Source organism: Oncorhynchus tshawytscha, linkage group LG10 (genome assembly GCF_018296145.1).
Source record: "Oncorhynchus tshawytscha isolate Ot180627B linkage group LG10, Otsh_v2.0, whole genome shotgun sequence".
NCBI lineage: Eukaryota > Metazoa > Chordata > Actinopteri > Salmoniformes > Salmonidae > Oncorhynchus > Oncorhynchus tshawytscha.
Genome location: NC_056438.1, coordinates 22,135,025 through 22,151,758, shown reverse-complemented (window position 1 = coordinate 22,151,758; position 16,734 = coordinate 22,135,025). Strand labels below are relative to the sequence as shown.

General features: G+C 42.0%; 1 protein-coding gene across 1 annotated transcript; it reads right to left on the bottom strand.

Moving 5' to 3' along the window:
- Window positions 1-9,287: 9,287 nt before the first annotated feature.
- Window positions 9,288-11,239, bottom strand: LOC112261044 (odorant receptor 131-2-like). The gene is made up of 2 exons (XM_024436400.2): window positions 9,884-11,239; window positions 9,288-9,492 (listed from the first exon to the last, which is right to left on the bottom strand). Exons 1-2 carry the CDS (start codon window positions 10,924-10,926, stop codon window positions 9,432-9,434), a joined length of 1,104 nt encoding a protein of 367 aa, XP_024292168.1. The 5' UTR covers window positions 10,927-11,239; the 3' UTR covers window positions 9,288-9,431.
- Window positions 11,240-16,734: the final 5,495 nt, after the last annotated feature.

Sequence of the window (16,734 nt, the reverse complement as noted above, 5' to 3'; positions counted from 1 at the left end):
AGAACAGAGATCATAGTTCTTCCACTGTGCACACTGTCTTCTCAGAGCAATACTGTCACAGATAACCACCTCCAATGCAAGCTGAGGCTCTGTTGCATCATACTGATGGTTCAGCATCCAGCTGTCCAAATGGTTCACTGTTCAAGGGATTGTTTAGAAAGTGAAATGTCTAAATTGTTCAATTGAGCTTCACGCATGAAGAGTTTTGGTAGACAGTCTTAGCTACATTTTCAGAGACAACCTCCTTAACTTGACATGTTATGTTTGTGTGTGTGTGTTTGCTTGGATACAGGATTCCAGAGTCGAGCAAGTTCTAACGTCTAAGAATCTTCCGGATCTTCGAAGGGACCAATGTCATAATCTGGCTATTCGTGGCACTGAACGGTTTCCAGGTAACAGAGGTTCAATGGTTAATATGCAGAATATTAGGAAGCAAAGATTTGATAAGACATACGAGGCTACAATTCTCTGTTACTAATAATAATTATGTGTAAGTGCTGATAATTACTCAGCAGTCTTTATCAGAATGTAAAGTCACTAACTGTACTGTTGTGAACAGGACGTGTTTTCTGTTTGATAGTGAGTGCACTGTTGTATTAGCATTTCCTGTGCTATTACATAGCACTTCCTGTATGGACTGTATTAAGTACAAAAACTTCCTGTATGGACTTTATTAGCTGCATTAACCATTATAGCATTACTCCACCATTATAGCATTACACCACTATAGCATTAAGATGTGCATCTAGCTATACAAAATAACAACGTGTGTGTGTACAGAATGCTGGTAACCAGCTGAGGAGCCTATAGATGGCTCTGAAGAAACCACTGGGCAACACTCGGGTGCTGTCTGGGGAACTCACCAAGAGCTTGGTGGCGCATACACACACCTTCAAAATACACAGTACACACACACACACACACACTTTAGGAACGCATCTCTCCTCTCTCTCTGTGTTGGAAGGTTTGGACACATGACTGACACTACATGGAACTGTTCACCCAGAACTGGCCACCAGTGGAGAACTGGTGAATGTAATGGAGAGACAAACTGATCTGTCTGTCAGTATGAATGTAATGGATGTTTGTTTATATACCTGTATACTTGGTTGGTCTTTTAAATCTGTTATATATCTTGCTCATTCTGCCTCTTTATGGTTTCTCTCAGTCTGTATTCTGTAGACAATTCCATCAATTGAGCAGTTTGGAGCCCTTGATGAAGAGCTGCTCCTCAGCCACAGGAAGAGCATCCTACTCTAGGTGGGCGAATGGTGGTGAATATGGTAGTTGTGTGATTGTATCAATTCAAAAGATGTTTGATTGTATGACTGTAAGTTTATCGTTGTTACAGATGAGCAGTTTGTGCTGAAGAGAGTCGTTGACTGGGCCTTTGTCCTGTGCGCCATGGTGGTCTTCCTGTCTAGGTATAAAGTAGTACACTGATAAACACACACTCTCTCACTCACACACACACACACACACATTCATCTTCACACTGTGTGTGTTTGGTTCCCAAGGCATCCCGTTCCCTGAGTCAGGGTCATCTCTCGGCCCAGCGTAAGAAGTGTGAGACCTGGTGTAATGGAGATGTGCAGGTGCAAGGTTATGTCTGATTATAGACGAAGACAAGTATTCCTACTGCCTTTCTCCCCCATCATACTCATTTAACCTTTTCTCCCCATCATACTCATTTAACCTTTTCTCCCCCGTCTCTTCTCCTTCCCTCTTTTTCTCCTCCTCTCCGTTGTGTTGAAACGCCATGCGATGTTTATTAACAGTGTGAATCGCAGAATGGTGAACTTACTAAATGACTGAGAGTTTGACTGTGTGATATTAGACTGCTTCTTGTGTAAATATTTTCTGTCTGGATTTTAATGATTTGTGTGTCAGGCCGATGAGAGGATCATGCAAGTGTCTGCTCCCCAGCAGATCTTCAAGAACCCGAGGGCCATCTCTACAGCTGTGGTGGAGAACGGCGGGGTGGTCTCCCCTCCGGCTCAATGGGCTTCTAAATGCCCTCTCTCCTCCCTCCCTCTTCATTTATTTCTCTCCTCTCCTTCTATTTTTCTCCTTCTTTCCTCTTTATTAACTCTGCTCTTACCCGCTCTCTCCTCCTCCCTCTCTTCAACTGTCCCCCGCCTCCCCTCTTTCCCTTTCCCTACCATTCCGAAACTCTACCTCTCTGACCCACCCCTCCATCTCTCCCACCCCTGCCCTTTGTCTTTTTAGACAGTTATATTACCCTCCATATAGCGCCAACTCCTGAACATAACACCTGACTCCATCCTGAGAAATGTATATATCTATTATTAACTGGTCAATGCAAAGACGGTACTGAATGTGTGTCTCGAATCGGAAATCCAATGCTGGAACTTGACCGCACTGAATTGTATGATATTGAGGTTGGAGTTCTCAAATGGACTATGAATGTTAAAGTGCTTATGTACAGTGCCTTCGGAAAGCATTCAGACCCCTTGACTTTCTCCACATTTTGTTACATTACAGCCTTATTCTAAAATGGATTGAATAAAACATTTGTCAGAGCAAAAGCCAAGCCTCGCGGTCGAAGGAATTGTCCGTAGAGCACCAAGACAGGATTGTGTCGAGGCACAGATCTGGGGAAGGGTACCAAAAAAAATGTATGCAGCATTGAAGGTCCCCAAGAATACAGTGGCCTCCATCATTCTTAAATGGAAGAAGTTTGGAACCACCAAGACTCTTCCTAGAGCTGGCCGCCAGGCCAAACTGAGCAATTGGGGGAGACGGGTCTTGGTCAGAGAGGTGAACATTGAATCTGATGGTCACTCTGACAGAGCTCCAGAGTTCCTCTGTGGAGATGGGAGAACCTTCCAGAAGGACAACCATATCTGCAGCACTCCACCAATCAGGCTTTTATGGTAGAGTGACCAGACGGAAGCCACTCTCCTCAGTAAAATACACATGACAGCCCTCTTGGAGTTTGCCAAAAGATATCTAATAACTCTCAGACCATGAGAAACAAGATTCTCTGGTCTGATAAATCCAAGATGGAACGCTTTGGCCTGAATGCCAAGCGTCACGTCCGGAGGAAACCTGGCACAACCCCTACGGTGAAACGTGGTAGTGGCAGCATCATGCCGTGGGGATATTTTTCAGTGGCAGGGGCTGGGAGACTAGTCAGGATCGAGGCAAATATGAACGGAGCAAAGTACAGAGAGATCCTTGGTGAAAACCTGCTCCAGAGCCCTCAGGACTTCAGACTGGGGCAAAGGTTCACCTTCCAACAGGAGAATGACCCTAAGCACACAGCCAAGACAACTCAGGAGTGGCTTTGGGACAAGTCTTTGTGTGGCCCAGCCAGAGTCCCGATTTGAAGAGACCTGAAAATAGCTATGCAGTGACACTCCCCATTCAACCTGACAGAGCTTGAGAGGATCTGCAGAGAAGAATGGGAGAATCTCCCCAAATACAGGTGTGCCAAGCTTGTAGCATCATACCCAAGAAGGCTCAATGCTGTAATCGCTGCCAAAGGTGCTTCAACAAAGTACTAAGTAAAGTGTCTGAATACTTATGTCAATGTAATATTTATTTTCTTATTATTAGCAAAAAAAAATCTAAAACCTGTTTTTTCGAGAATTTAAAAAGAGATATTTTTAGAATTAGGGCTGTAACCTAAAAAAATGTAGAAAAAGTCAAGGGGTCTTAATACTTTCTGAAGGCACTTTTTGTAATGTCGTCATGATTGTTCTATAGTATATCTGAATGTTCAACCTAGTATAACACTGCAAGCTAGTATGATCAGTTCTCCTCTTTTAATTTGATTTGTACCATGAATGCAACGTTGATAACATTTTGCATTCAGTAAGCTGAATGAGAGACTTTAACTCACTAGGAAGTCTGAGCTGACAAGGTAAAAATGTGCCCCTGACCAAGGCAGTTAACCCACTGTTCCCCGGGCGCCGAAGACGTAGATGTCAATTATGGCAGCCCCCGGCACCTCTCTGATTCATAGGGGTTGGGCTAAATGCGGAAGACACATTTCAGTTGAATGCATTCAGATGTACAACTGACTAGGTATCCCCCTTTTCCTAACCCTTCAAGCATTCATGCCCTTCCATGTCAAGATTTTGTTTAGATATATTAATGCATTGCTGGGCTTCTAGAGTGCCTTAAGAAAGTAGATGTCTTTTCCCTCACCCATCTACACACAATACGCCATAATGACAGAGTGAAAACAAGGTTTAAGATTTGTATTTATTGAAAATGAAATATTGAATTTACGTAAGTATTCACACCCCTGAGACAATACATGTTAGAGTAATCTTTGGCAGAGATTACAGCTGTGAGTCTCTGGGTAAGTCTCTAAAAGCGTTGCACACCTGGATTGTACAATATTTGCACATTATTAAAATTCTTCAAACTCTGTCAAGTTGGTTGTTGATCATTGCTAGACAGCCATTTCAAGACGATTTAAGTCAAGCTGTAATTAGGCCACTCGGGAACATTCAATGCCGTCTTGGTAAGAAACTCCAGTGTATATTTGGCCTTGGGTTTTAGGTTATTGTTCTGCTGAAAGGTAAATGTGTCTCCCAGTGTCTGTTGGAAAGCAGACTGAACTAGGTTTTCCCCCAGGATTTTGTCTATGCTTAGCTCTTTTCAGTGTTTTTTTTTTATCCTAAAAACTCCCTAGTCCTTGCAGATGACAAGCATACCCATAACATGATGCAGCCACCACCATGCTTGAAAATATGAAGAGTGGTGTTCAGTGATGTTGGATTTGCCCCAAACATGACATTTTGTATTCAGGACATAAAGTTAATTTCTTTGCCACATTTCTTGCAGTTTTACTTTAGTGCCTTATTGCAAACATGTCCTGGAATATTTGTTGTTCTTTACAGGCTTCCTTCTTCTCACTCTGTCATTTAGGTTAGTATTATGGAGTAACTGCAATGTTGTTGATCCATTCTCAGTTTTCTACCATCACAGCCATTAAAATGTGTAACTGTTTGAAAGTCACCACTGGCCTCCTGGTGAAATCCCTGAGCAGTTTCCTTCCTCTCCGGCAACTAAGTTAGGAAGGACACCTGTATCTTTGTAGTGACTGGCTATATTGATACACCATCCAAAGAGTAATTAATAACTTCACCATGCTCAAAGGGCTATTTTAATGTATTTTTTTCTTTTTTTGACCCACCTACCAATAGGTGCCCTACTTTGCGAGGCATTGGAAACCTCCATGGTATGTGAGGTTGAATCTGCGTTTGAAATTCACTGCTCGACTGAGGGACCTTACAATTATCTGTACGTGTGGGGTACAGAGATGAGGTAGTCATTAACAAATCATGTTAAACACCATTATTGCACACAGAGCGAGTCCATGCCACTTAGTATCTGACTTATTAAGTACATTTTGACTCCTGAACTTATTTAGCCTTACCATAACAGTGGTTGAATACTTGTCGACTCGAGCCATTTCAGTTTTTCATTTTGAATTGTAATTGGTAAAAATGTCTAAACATAATTCCACTCTGACATTATGGGGTATTGTGTGTAGGCCAGTGACACAAAATCTCAATTTAATCCATTTTAAATTCAGGATGTAAAACAACAAAATGTGGAAAAGTCAAGGAACTTTCTGATGGAACTATGCGTGCACCTTCATCATATTTTGTATGATTGGTTAGTCCTGCTTAGTTTCAGTCCATATTAATTCATACAGTACATACAAGAAACATTTAATATTAGGTTTTGAAATATTTGCCTTAAATGTATTAAAAAATGCTGTTCAGTAGCACTTTGTGACTTGATTAAGAAAAATGTGGTCTTAATACCATTCTTTTACAACTACTGTGACTAACAAGGACCAAAGTGCAGATGTTTTCTCAGCTAAAAGTAATAGCAGGTCCATTAATTGTAATAGGTCATGTAATAGGGTCAACATAGTTTCTGCTGCCTTAGCAGGATTGTGAACACATGGTTCTTATTTGCCCTGTTCTGAATGTCTGCTAGCCCTACAGTGCTCCTTTCAATTTTGTTTTTAAAGATTGCTAGCCATAAGCAATATTTAGTTATGCTATCATGTGCATGCATTATTAAGTGAAGATAATAGTTTTAACTGACTCTCATTGGAGAATTGTCAGGTAATAGTGACTATTCTTTAAACCACACCCACCCCACGCACATATTTGGCCAGTGCCTGTTCTCACAGGACTGCAGATGCCTCTAATGTTCAAGAACTTTTGAAGGAAATGTCTTATCTGTCTGTCTACACCAGCATGTTGCAGACATTGTCCCACTGGCTTATTGTCTCGAAGCTTGGCCAGTGCACTGCACCATAGGGTTTAGGGGACAATGTGTTGAGGAAATAAATAAAATGTCCACCTGAAAAACATCCATTCTGTCACTTGAACTCACCTTATTAAGGTCGATGTCCACACCCCAGCATAAGTCGAATTACCATAATAAAAAATCCCCATAATCTAAGATAGAGAAATTATGTTTTTTGGGGGGGCATTTGATGCGTCTCAATCCACCACATCCACCTATGTAACACTTCCGTTTCTGTGGTGGAAGGTGACAGAGCTAGAGCTGTGTTTGTCAGACCATAAGACATCTGAAAATCGGCTGATCTGACAACTTCTTTCTGTAACAGTTTGGGCTACACACTATTGTGAGTGTGTAAAGGTGAGACTCACTAACACGTACATGGTTGTTTTGCTCTAGGATACCCAAAGACTTGTGTGAAAGTCCCCCGGTACGTCAAAAAAATGTTCAGAAGTATATGGAGACTGTTGAGTGGAAAACATAAGGGGTTTTAAATACTTGAAGAAAAAAAAAATTCTCTCAGATATAGGAAAGACACTTCAAGAACAAACTTCCTTTAGTCCCAAAAATAAATCTGTTGTTCCATGTTGTGAATCTGTTTTTGAATGCGTTTCATGGGCTAATAGCGGTAAGGCAACAAAATAATTTTTAATCAGAAAATGATGTATAGATTTTTTTGATACTTCAGTGTTTTAAAATTCTAAATCCAATAGCAAAATTATCCTTGGTTTGACCTTCTTAAAACAATCCCATATGGCCTAGTAGTACCCCCCACCATCCTTAAAAGTCTAATTCTGTGCAGTTGAGAGGCAGGCCAGGTACACAAACCCATATTAATCCTTAACCTAAACAAAAAAGCATGTTGAGACAAGTCTTCATTGAAAGCACTTTATAGTCCCGGATTAAAACCAGGCGTAATCTGGGTTTGTGAAATGCAACCCCTCTAGTCTACTAAAACTCAACATTAATTTTTGTTTTACTTCAACATCCTCCTTTACTGAACCTAACCAGGCATTTACAGGAATGAGTTGAAGCGATGTATGAACACTGATTGTGTGTAGATAACAAACATTAACCCCTTCCTTATTAGTGAATGTGCACTGCAAACCAACTGAAGTGAAGCGAGTTCGACCACAGAGCTGCTACTCTTGTAATAAATAATGTGGAAATTGAGCAAGTTGAGATGACTAAACTGCTTGCAGTAACCCTAGATTGTAAACTGTCATGGTCAAAACATATTGATGCAGTAGTAGCTAAGACAGGGAGAAATCTGTCTATAACAAAGCGATGCTCTACCTTCTTAACAACATTATAAACAAGGCAGGTCCTACAATCCCTAGTTTTGTCGCACCTTGACTACTGTTCAGTCGTGTGGTCAGGTGCCACAAAAAAAGGACAAATTGCAATTGGCTCAGAACAGGGCAGCACGTCTGGCCTTGGATGTATACAGAGAGCTAATATTAATAATTTGCATGTCAAGCTCTCCTGGTTGAAAGTGGAGGAGAGATTGACTTCATCACTACTTTTATTTATGAGATGTATTGACATGTTGAATACACCGAGCTGTCTGTTTAAACTACTAGCACACAGCTCGGACACCCATCCATACCCCACAAGACATGCCACAAAAGGTCTCTTCACAGTCCCCAAGTCCAGAACAGACTATGGGAGGCACACAGTACTACATAGAGCCATGACTACATGGAACTCTATTCCACATCAAGTAACTGACACAAGCAGTAAAATATGATTTAAAAAAACACCTTGTGGAACAGCAGGGATTGTGAAGCAACACAAACATTGGCACAGACACATGCATACACACACATGATAACATACGCACTATACATACACATGGATTTAGTACTGTAGATATGTGGTAGTGGTGGAGTAGGGGCCTGAGGGCACACAGTGTGTTGTGAAATCTGTGAATGTATTGTAATGTTTTAAAAATGGTATAAACAGCCTTTTTTAGACCTCGGGAAGAGTAGCTGCTGCTGCTCTGGCAGCAGCTAATGGGGATCCACAATAAATACAAATACTGCTCCATATCACGTGCTGTTCACAGTTTCAGCTCTTTTATTACAGAGAATCTGCCACTGAGGTTCACATGGCGATGAAGATGGGCAACAATGTTCAATCTGGCTCTTGTTTGAATGAATCGGGATCTTTTCATCTCAAATAAAAGATGTCTTGACTTTATCTCACACAAAAAAATCAGACATTGCTGCTTCAATTATCATTAATGAATCAACTCTTTCAAAGTAGGCTATATTGCACAATGCACATCCAGTCAATTCTGATGGTCAGGTGGTCTTGTACTGTAATACAAGTCAAATTCCCGCTTGACTCCTCTCTGACACAGTACAGTTAATGCATTACAGGTCGTCTGAGGCTGGTCTGTCCACAGTGATGCCACAAGCCTATAAAGTCACGACACCCTGGGTAGAACAGAAGCACTTTCACAGCTTTGTACAGATGCTGGATAACCAAGTACTGTAAAAAATGGAGACTCGTCTTAAATGTTTATAGTGAGACCGACACCTTTCGTCTGGTTGCTATGTCCCCCCATCCACCGTTGTCTCAATGACATCTAAAAGGCAGGATCAGTCTGGTACAAAACGTCTTCAGCCCAGTCTATGGAGCACAGGAGAAGTACTCGTGGGTAGTGAAGTTACGGGAACGGTGGCTTCTTTAGCTCCCGGCGTCCCCTCAAACTGGGGTCTGTGGGGGCTCCAGTGAGATGAGTGTCTGGACCGGTGGCTTCTTAGCTCCCGGCGTCCCCTCAAACTGGGGTCTGTGGAACGGTGGCTTCTTTAGCTCCCGGGGGGGTCTGTGGGGGCTCCAGTGAGATGAGTGTCTGGAACGGTGGCTTCTTTAGCTCCCGGCGTCCCCTCAAACTGGGGTCTGTGGGGGCTCCAGTGAGATGAGTGTCTGGAACGGTGGCTTCTTAGCTCCCGGTCCCCTCCCTGTGGGGGCTCAAACTGGGGTCTGTGGGGGCTCCAGTGAGATGAGTGTCTGGAACGGTGGCTTCTTAGCTCCCAGTGGCGTCCCCTCAAACTGGGGTCTGTGGGGGCTCCAGTGAGATGAGTGTCTGGAATGGTGGCTTCTTAGCTCCCGGCGTCCCCTCAAACTGGGGTCTGTGGGGGCTCCAGTGAGATGAGTGTCTGGAACGTCAGTCTTCTTTCACTGGGGAAATAAGAAACATATTAAAAGTAGGAGTAGATAAAAGGTGGTCCGAAGCCATGCGATGTTTGTCTGTAGTCTCACAACCCACATGATCTAAAACTGATGTCCGGAAAAGGAAGAAAGCAAAACAGCGAATGACAACTATCAACTTAACTTTGTCAGAGAATATACAGTATATAATAATATATATGGTTTTGGTAATAATCCCTACTATTTCTTGCTGGTCTACATCCTTGAGTATTTAGTCATCACCTATTGTCTTTCAGCATGTATCCATTCATCATTCTCCATGCCACTGGGCTCACCTAATGAGTGTGCATAACGTGTGCATAAAGTATGTAACACTTGATGGTATGTACAGTATCTTAGCCACAAATAGTTGATCACATACCTTGACTGGGAATGCAGACAAGGCGTTATGGCACGCCAGGTCCACTCCAGGGCCCGGTTTCTCAAAAGCATATTAAGGCTAAATTCATCGTTAGAACCTAGGCTTTTGGGCTCTAATATGAAATTAGCCTTGAGATGATTTTGGGAAACCGGGCCCAGGACGGTTTTCAGGTGGCAGGAACAACAAGGGAATCGGCGATGCACCTGCTCCATGAGTTCCTCTTTACGCAACCCGTAGACGATTGGTGCGACGCACTGCGCCAAGCTGAAGAAGGCGAAACTAACCACCGCAGACAGTTCTTTGGTCCCCGGCTGAATGTGTCCTTGTTTCTGGAGAACTGTTAGCACAAAGTTCATGAAGTTGGGGAGGATGTATACGGCTAGTTGAGTACCGTGCAGGGCGAGGGTCTTGCATCCGACCATGTTGCGTCGATTCATCACTCCCAACCGTCGCCCCTCAAACAGTATCCTTACATAACTGTACAGAATGAGCGCCGTGCACACAGATATCAACAATATTTTTTCCAGGCCACCTTTCTTCAGCTGTTCCCTTCCACATTCCACATGTGTATCACTGCCGAGCATCTCAGTCTTGGAGAGCAGAGTGAGGGGGATAACCAGTGCGAGTCCCCATGTCAGTAGCCCAACTAGCCAAGGCCATTGCCAGACAGAACTGTACCACAGAGGATGGCAGACAGCAAAATAACGGTCCAGCGACATAGCAGTGAGAGTCAGAAGGATATTGGACGCGCTGGTGATTAGGACGGTTATCATGGCCACGCATATGGATGCCACCGGCTTGGCGTCGAAGTAGATCTGGAGGTAGAAAACAGAACACATTCCGAAGTACACCAGAGCGGACACCAACAGGTGAAAAACCAACACAAAGCGCGCATGGCCCCGAAGTCGATCCTCGCGCAGTATAGTCCAGTTAATGACGATGTTGAAGAATGCCAATGTTATGAAGGCGATGGTCGACGCACAAACCCGTACATAGGTGTAGTCCTTTCCGCCCGTTTCTCCAGTCCCGTTATACATCGACATTATTCCTTGATGGTGTATTTAGGGTATTTGGTGGAGTTGTTTCTTCATGGCTTCTGCCTTCTTATAGTTTCCCCAAACGCTTAACTAGGCTACTCAATCAGAGTACATCCAAGACATCAATGCAATGCAATGTCTGTGTATGAGAAACCCCTCTCTCTTTCTATCTCTCTCGCTGTCTCTCTGGCTGCCTGTCTGTCTTCCAACCCCAAAAAGCGCACCAGTGTGCACAGTGCGCAATCGCCACATTCACAAAGGGAAGTACGTGAATACTATATGATTTTGAGATATATACTCTTTCTAAAATAATCAAACGTCATGTTAAACAATAACATTTTCCATCAACACGCGCTGCTCTGATACAGGGCAGGCGTATTACTCTGAGAAGTATATAGCCTAATTTATGCAACCACATACAGTAAATAATTTACTTGATTAATAAACGTCAAAATATACTAATATAATACAATCGATATAATCACTTTGTGATCTAATTTCGAATTAGGACCACCAGGGGTCACATTTATAAATGTCACGTATGCACAAAATATGCCCCAAAACATGGGTGCGCCAGTTTTCATTCAAACGTTGGTATTTATGAAACACTTTACTTGAGAATGCGCTTATCCTCCCGTAAACTTTAGACCATCCACGCCTACTGCTCCTCCCCCTCGGGATCCTTCCAGGATCCTCCTGTACTGGACAGACGCCTGGCAATACTTCTCTCTCTCTCTCCCCCCCTCTTCCCTCCCTCTCAATCGCTCTCCCCCTCTCACTCTCTCTTTCTCCCACTCCCACTTGTTAAACTTGAAGCTACTTCCCTTCACACACACACACACACACACACACACACACACACACACACACACACACACACACACACACACACACACACACACACAAATTAGATATCTAAACCTATTCACACCAACTTAAATATGCATATCTATTCACACATAAGTTAGATATCCATACCTATTCACACACAAATTAGATATCCATACCTATTCACACCACAATTACAAATCCATACCTATTCACACACAAATTAGATATCCATACCTATACACACACAAATGAGATATCCATACCTATTCACACCACACTTATATATCCATACATATTCAAACACAAATTAGAAATCCATACCTATTCACACCACAAATTATATAGCCATATCTACTCACATACAAATGAGATATCCATACCTATTCACACCAAAATTACATATCCATACCTATTCACACACAAATTAGATATCCATACCTATACACACCACAATTAGATATCCATACCTATTCACACCACAATTATATATCCATACCTATTCACACACTAAGTAGATATCCATACCTATTCACACACTAAGTAGATATCCATACCTATTCACGCCACAAAATACATATCCATACCTATTCACATACAACGTAGAAATCCATACCTATTCACACCACACTTATATATCCATACCTATTCACACCACAAATTACATAGCCATACCCATTCACATACAAATTAGATATCCATACCTATTCACACTACAATTAGATATCCTTCCCTGTTCACACACGACTTAGATATCTATACCTATTCACATCACAATTAGATATCCATACCTATTCACACCACAATTACATATCCATACCTATTCACACACATATTAGATATCTATACCTATTCACACCACAAATAGATACCCATACCTATCCACACACATATTAGATATCCATACCTATTCACACCACAATTAGATATCCATTCTTATTCACACACAAATGAGATATCCTACCTGTTCACACCACACTTATATATCCATACCTATTCACACACAAATTAGATATCCACACCTATTCACACCACACTTATATATCCATACCTATTCACACACCCCACTTAGATATTCATAACTACTCACACACCACAACTACATATGCATACCCATTAACACACCACAACTAGATATGCATACCCATTCACACACCACAATTAGATATCCATACCTATTCACACACACTTTGGGGACAACGACTGAAATGAACAATACAAATTAACAGTAAATATTACACTCACAAAAGTTCCAAAGGAATAGAGATATTTCAAATGGCATATTATGTATATATACCGTGTTGTAATGATGTGCAAATAGTACAAAAGGGAAATAAACAAACAAAAATATGGGTTGTATTTACAATGGTGTTTGTTCTTCACTGGTTGCCCTTTTCTTGTGGCAACAGGTCACAAGTCTTGCTGCTGTGATATTTACACTGTGGTATTTCACCCAATACATATGGGAGTTTATCAACATTGGATTTGGATTTTCGAATTCTTTGTGGGCCTGTGTAATCTGAGGGAAGTATGTATCTATAATAAGGTCATACAATTGGCAGGAGGTTAGGAAGTGCAGGTCAGTTTCCACCTCATTTTGTGGGCTATGTGCACATAGCCTGTCTTCTCTTGAGAGATGGGTCTACCTACTGCGGCCTTTCTCAATAGCAAGGCTATTGGTTGGGTCTAATTGTGTTGCTGTAGTGGGGCTCTGTGGGGTCTGTTTGTGTTTTTGAATAGAGTCCCAGGACCAGCATGCTTAGGGGGCTCTTCTCCAGGTTCATCTCTCTGCAGGTGATGGCTTTGTTATGGAAGGTTTGGGAATCACTTCCTTTTAAGTAGTTGTAGAATTTTACGTCTCTTTTCTGGATTTTGATAATTAGCGGATATCGCTAATTCTGCTCCGCATGCATTATTTGGTATTTTATGTTGTACACTGAGAAGATTTTTGTTCAATTTTGCATGTAGTGTCTCAATTTGGTGTTTGTCACATTTTGTGAATTCTTGGTTGGTGAGCGGACCCCAGATCTCACAACCATGAAAGCCAATGGGTTCTATAACTGATTCAAGTACTTTTAGCTGGATCCTAATTGGTATGTATAATTTGATGTTCCTTTTGATGGCATAGAAGGCCCTTCTTGTCTGTCGTTCTGCCCCTTGTCTGGCGTTAACCCACTGTTCCTAGGCCGTCATTGTAAATCATTTGTTCTTAACTGACTTGTGTAGTCAAATAAAGGTTAAATAAAATAAAAAATGTAAATAAAAATTCTTGCCTTGTCTCTCAGCTCATTCACAGCTTTGTGGAAGTTACCTGTGGCGCTGATGTTGAGGCCGAGGTATGTATATTTTTTTGTGTGCTCAAGGGCAACGGTGTCTAGCTGGAATTTGTATTTGTGGTCCTGGCAACTGGACCTTTTTTGGAACACCATTATTTTTGTCTTGCTGAGATTTACTGTCAGGGCCCAGGTCTGACAGAATCTGTGCAGAAGATCTCTCTCTCTCTCTGTCCCGCTCTCTGGCTGTTTGTCTCTCTGGATGCCTGTCTCTCTCTCTCTCTCTCTCTCTCTCTCTCTCTCCCTCTCTCCGTCTCTCTATATTCAATTACATTTTCTTTATTGGCATGACGTAACAATGTACATATTGCCAGAGCTTACTTTGGAGATTAGTGATACATTTACAATATGAACATAATTCAAATAATAACAATCAAGATTGTCTACGGGGCAATCAGTAACAACAATAATCAATGGTAAAAATAACCATACAATGGACAATAACAATGGCATGGAGGACACAGGTTGGTTGGTCTGTCAGACACTGTCCCTCATTTTATGGCAGGCAGCAATGTAGTGCGCTGCCAACCCACAGCTCTCTGCATCCTCCCCCAACAGGATGGGTAGCCTATTCTCATCAGAAAGGCATGAATAACCGTTTCCAATTTGGGGAAATGGTACTCTCTAATTGTTTTATATATTTTTTAAAAATTTTGTCAGGAAATGCAGGTCTGTCTCAGATTCTACTGTTGTGCAATGGTTGCACAGCCTTTCCTCTACAGGAAGCTAGGTTTTCCTGTGTCTACCCTTCTCAATGACAAGGCTGTGCTCACTGAGCCTGTACTTCGTCAAGGTTTTTCTAAGGTTTTGATCAGTAACCATGGTCAAATAGTTAGCCACAGTGTACTGTCGATTTAGGGCCAGATAGCACTGCATTTTGTTTTGTGCTTCTGCTTGTGTTCCTCAATAAGTAATGTAGTTTTGTTTTGACTGTGTTGGAATTTGTTTTATTCTGATTGATTGAATGTTCTGTTCCTGAGGCTTCAGTGTGTTAGTAGGACAGGTTTGTGAACTCAGCCCTAGGACCAGCTGGATGAGGGTACTCTTTTCTTTGCTCAGCTCTTGGTATTGCAGGGCTTGGTAAGGATATGAGAGGGGCTCACTGTATTTTAGATGTTTCCAAAACTTGCTATTTTCTTTAGTTATTATTAGTGGATATTGGCTACATTCTGCCCTGCATTCATTGTTTGTAGTTTTCCTCTGGACATGTAGGAGAATCTTATAGAACTCTGCATGCAGGGTTTCAATGGGGTGTTTGTCCCATGGGGTGAAATCTTGTTTTGCAAGTGGACCCCACACCTCACTGCCAGGAAATGCAATTGGTTCAGTGACACATTCAATTAGTTTTAGCCAGATGTTAATAGGCATGTCCATTTGAATTCTTTTTTTAATGGCGTAGATGCTTTCTATCTCAGTTCCTTCACTTCCTCATATACTGTAGGTGTCCAGTTGAGCTTGTTTTTAAATGTAAGTAATTGTAGTGTGTGTACTCTATATACTTTACTCTATATATTTTATTTACTCTATATACTTTACTCTATATATTTACTCTATATATTTTGTACCAACTGTGAACTTTGGTTTAACTCCCTGAGATCTAGATCTTCTCTAGAAAATCATAATTTTTCAAATTTTTGGGGTATACTGCCAGGGTCCAGGTCTGGCAGTACTACTCTAACATGTCCAGGCTCTGTAGGCCATGTGCTGTGGGTGACAGCAGGTACAGGTCATCTGTGTATACACAGGTTGCTGACCTGTGTATAAAATCCAGCACACAGGCATGCGATCTCCATACACAAACATTAGCTGTAGAATGGCCTTACTGAAAAGCTCAGTGACTTTCATCGTGGCACCGTCGTAGGATGTCGTAACAAGTCAGTTCGTCAAATCTCTGCCCTGCTAGAGCTGCCCCGGTCAACTGTAAGTGCTGTTATTGTGAAGTGGAAACGTCTAGGATCAACAACAGCTCCGCCACATAAGCTCATAGAACGGGACTGCCGAGTGCTGAAGACTGTAGCGTGTAGTCCTTGGTTGCAACAATCACTACCGAGTTCCAAACTGCCTCTGGAAGCAACGTCAGCACAATAACTGTGTCGTGGAAATTCAGTACTGAGAGAGACTTGTTAATTTCTTCAAACAATCATCTTAATTTAATATCGATTAATTATTGCAATAATGAAACTGTCAGCCCAACAGTCTTGACTGACTGTTAGGCTGAGAGCCTTCCCTTTACAGACAATGCGCAGTTTATATAGCTAATACCCAGAATGCTTGGTTCCACCCCTCCCATATAGATTGTGTGTGTGTGGGGGGGGTTCATCTCCTGGTCATTTGCCTCTGGTGTTATTATTAATCCCACCATTGTCATAGTTTCCCAGATGCCAGGATAATTAGGACTACCGAGGCCTTTGTTCTGCTCCTCCAGGCCATCTCTATCCTGTCTAAACATACACCATAGCTTGTCTATGGAATGCAGGCTCAATCAGACCTTGAGACATACGTCTCACGTGCACCACTAATCATAGAATGGAATGTGGCTGTTGTTTTTTATCACTAAGATATCCATCTCAAGTGACCTCTAGTAAAACCATGTGTCCACGACGCCCAGACTAGCTGCAGGGTGCTAGAGTGGACACCATAAAACTCAGCATTA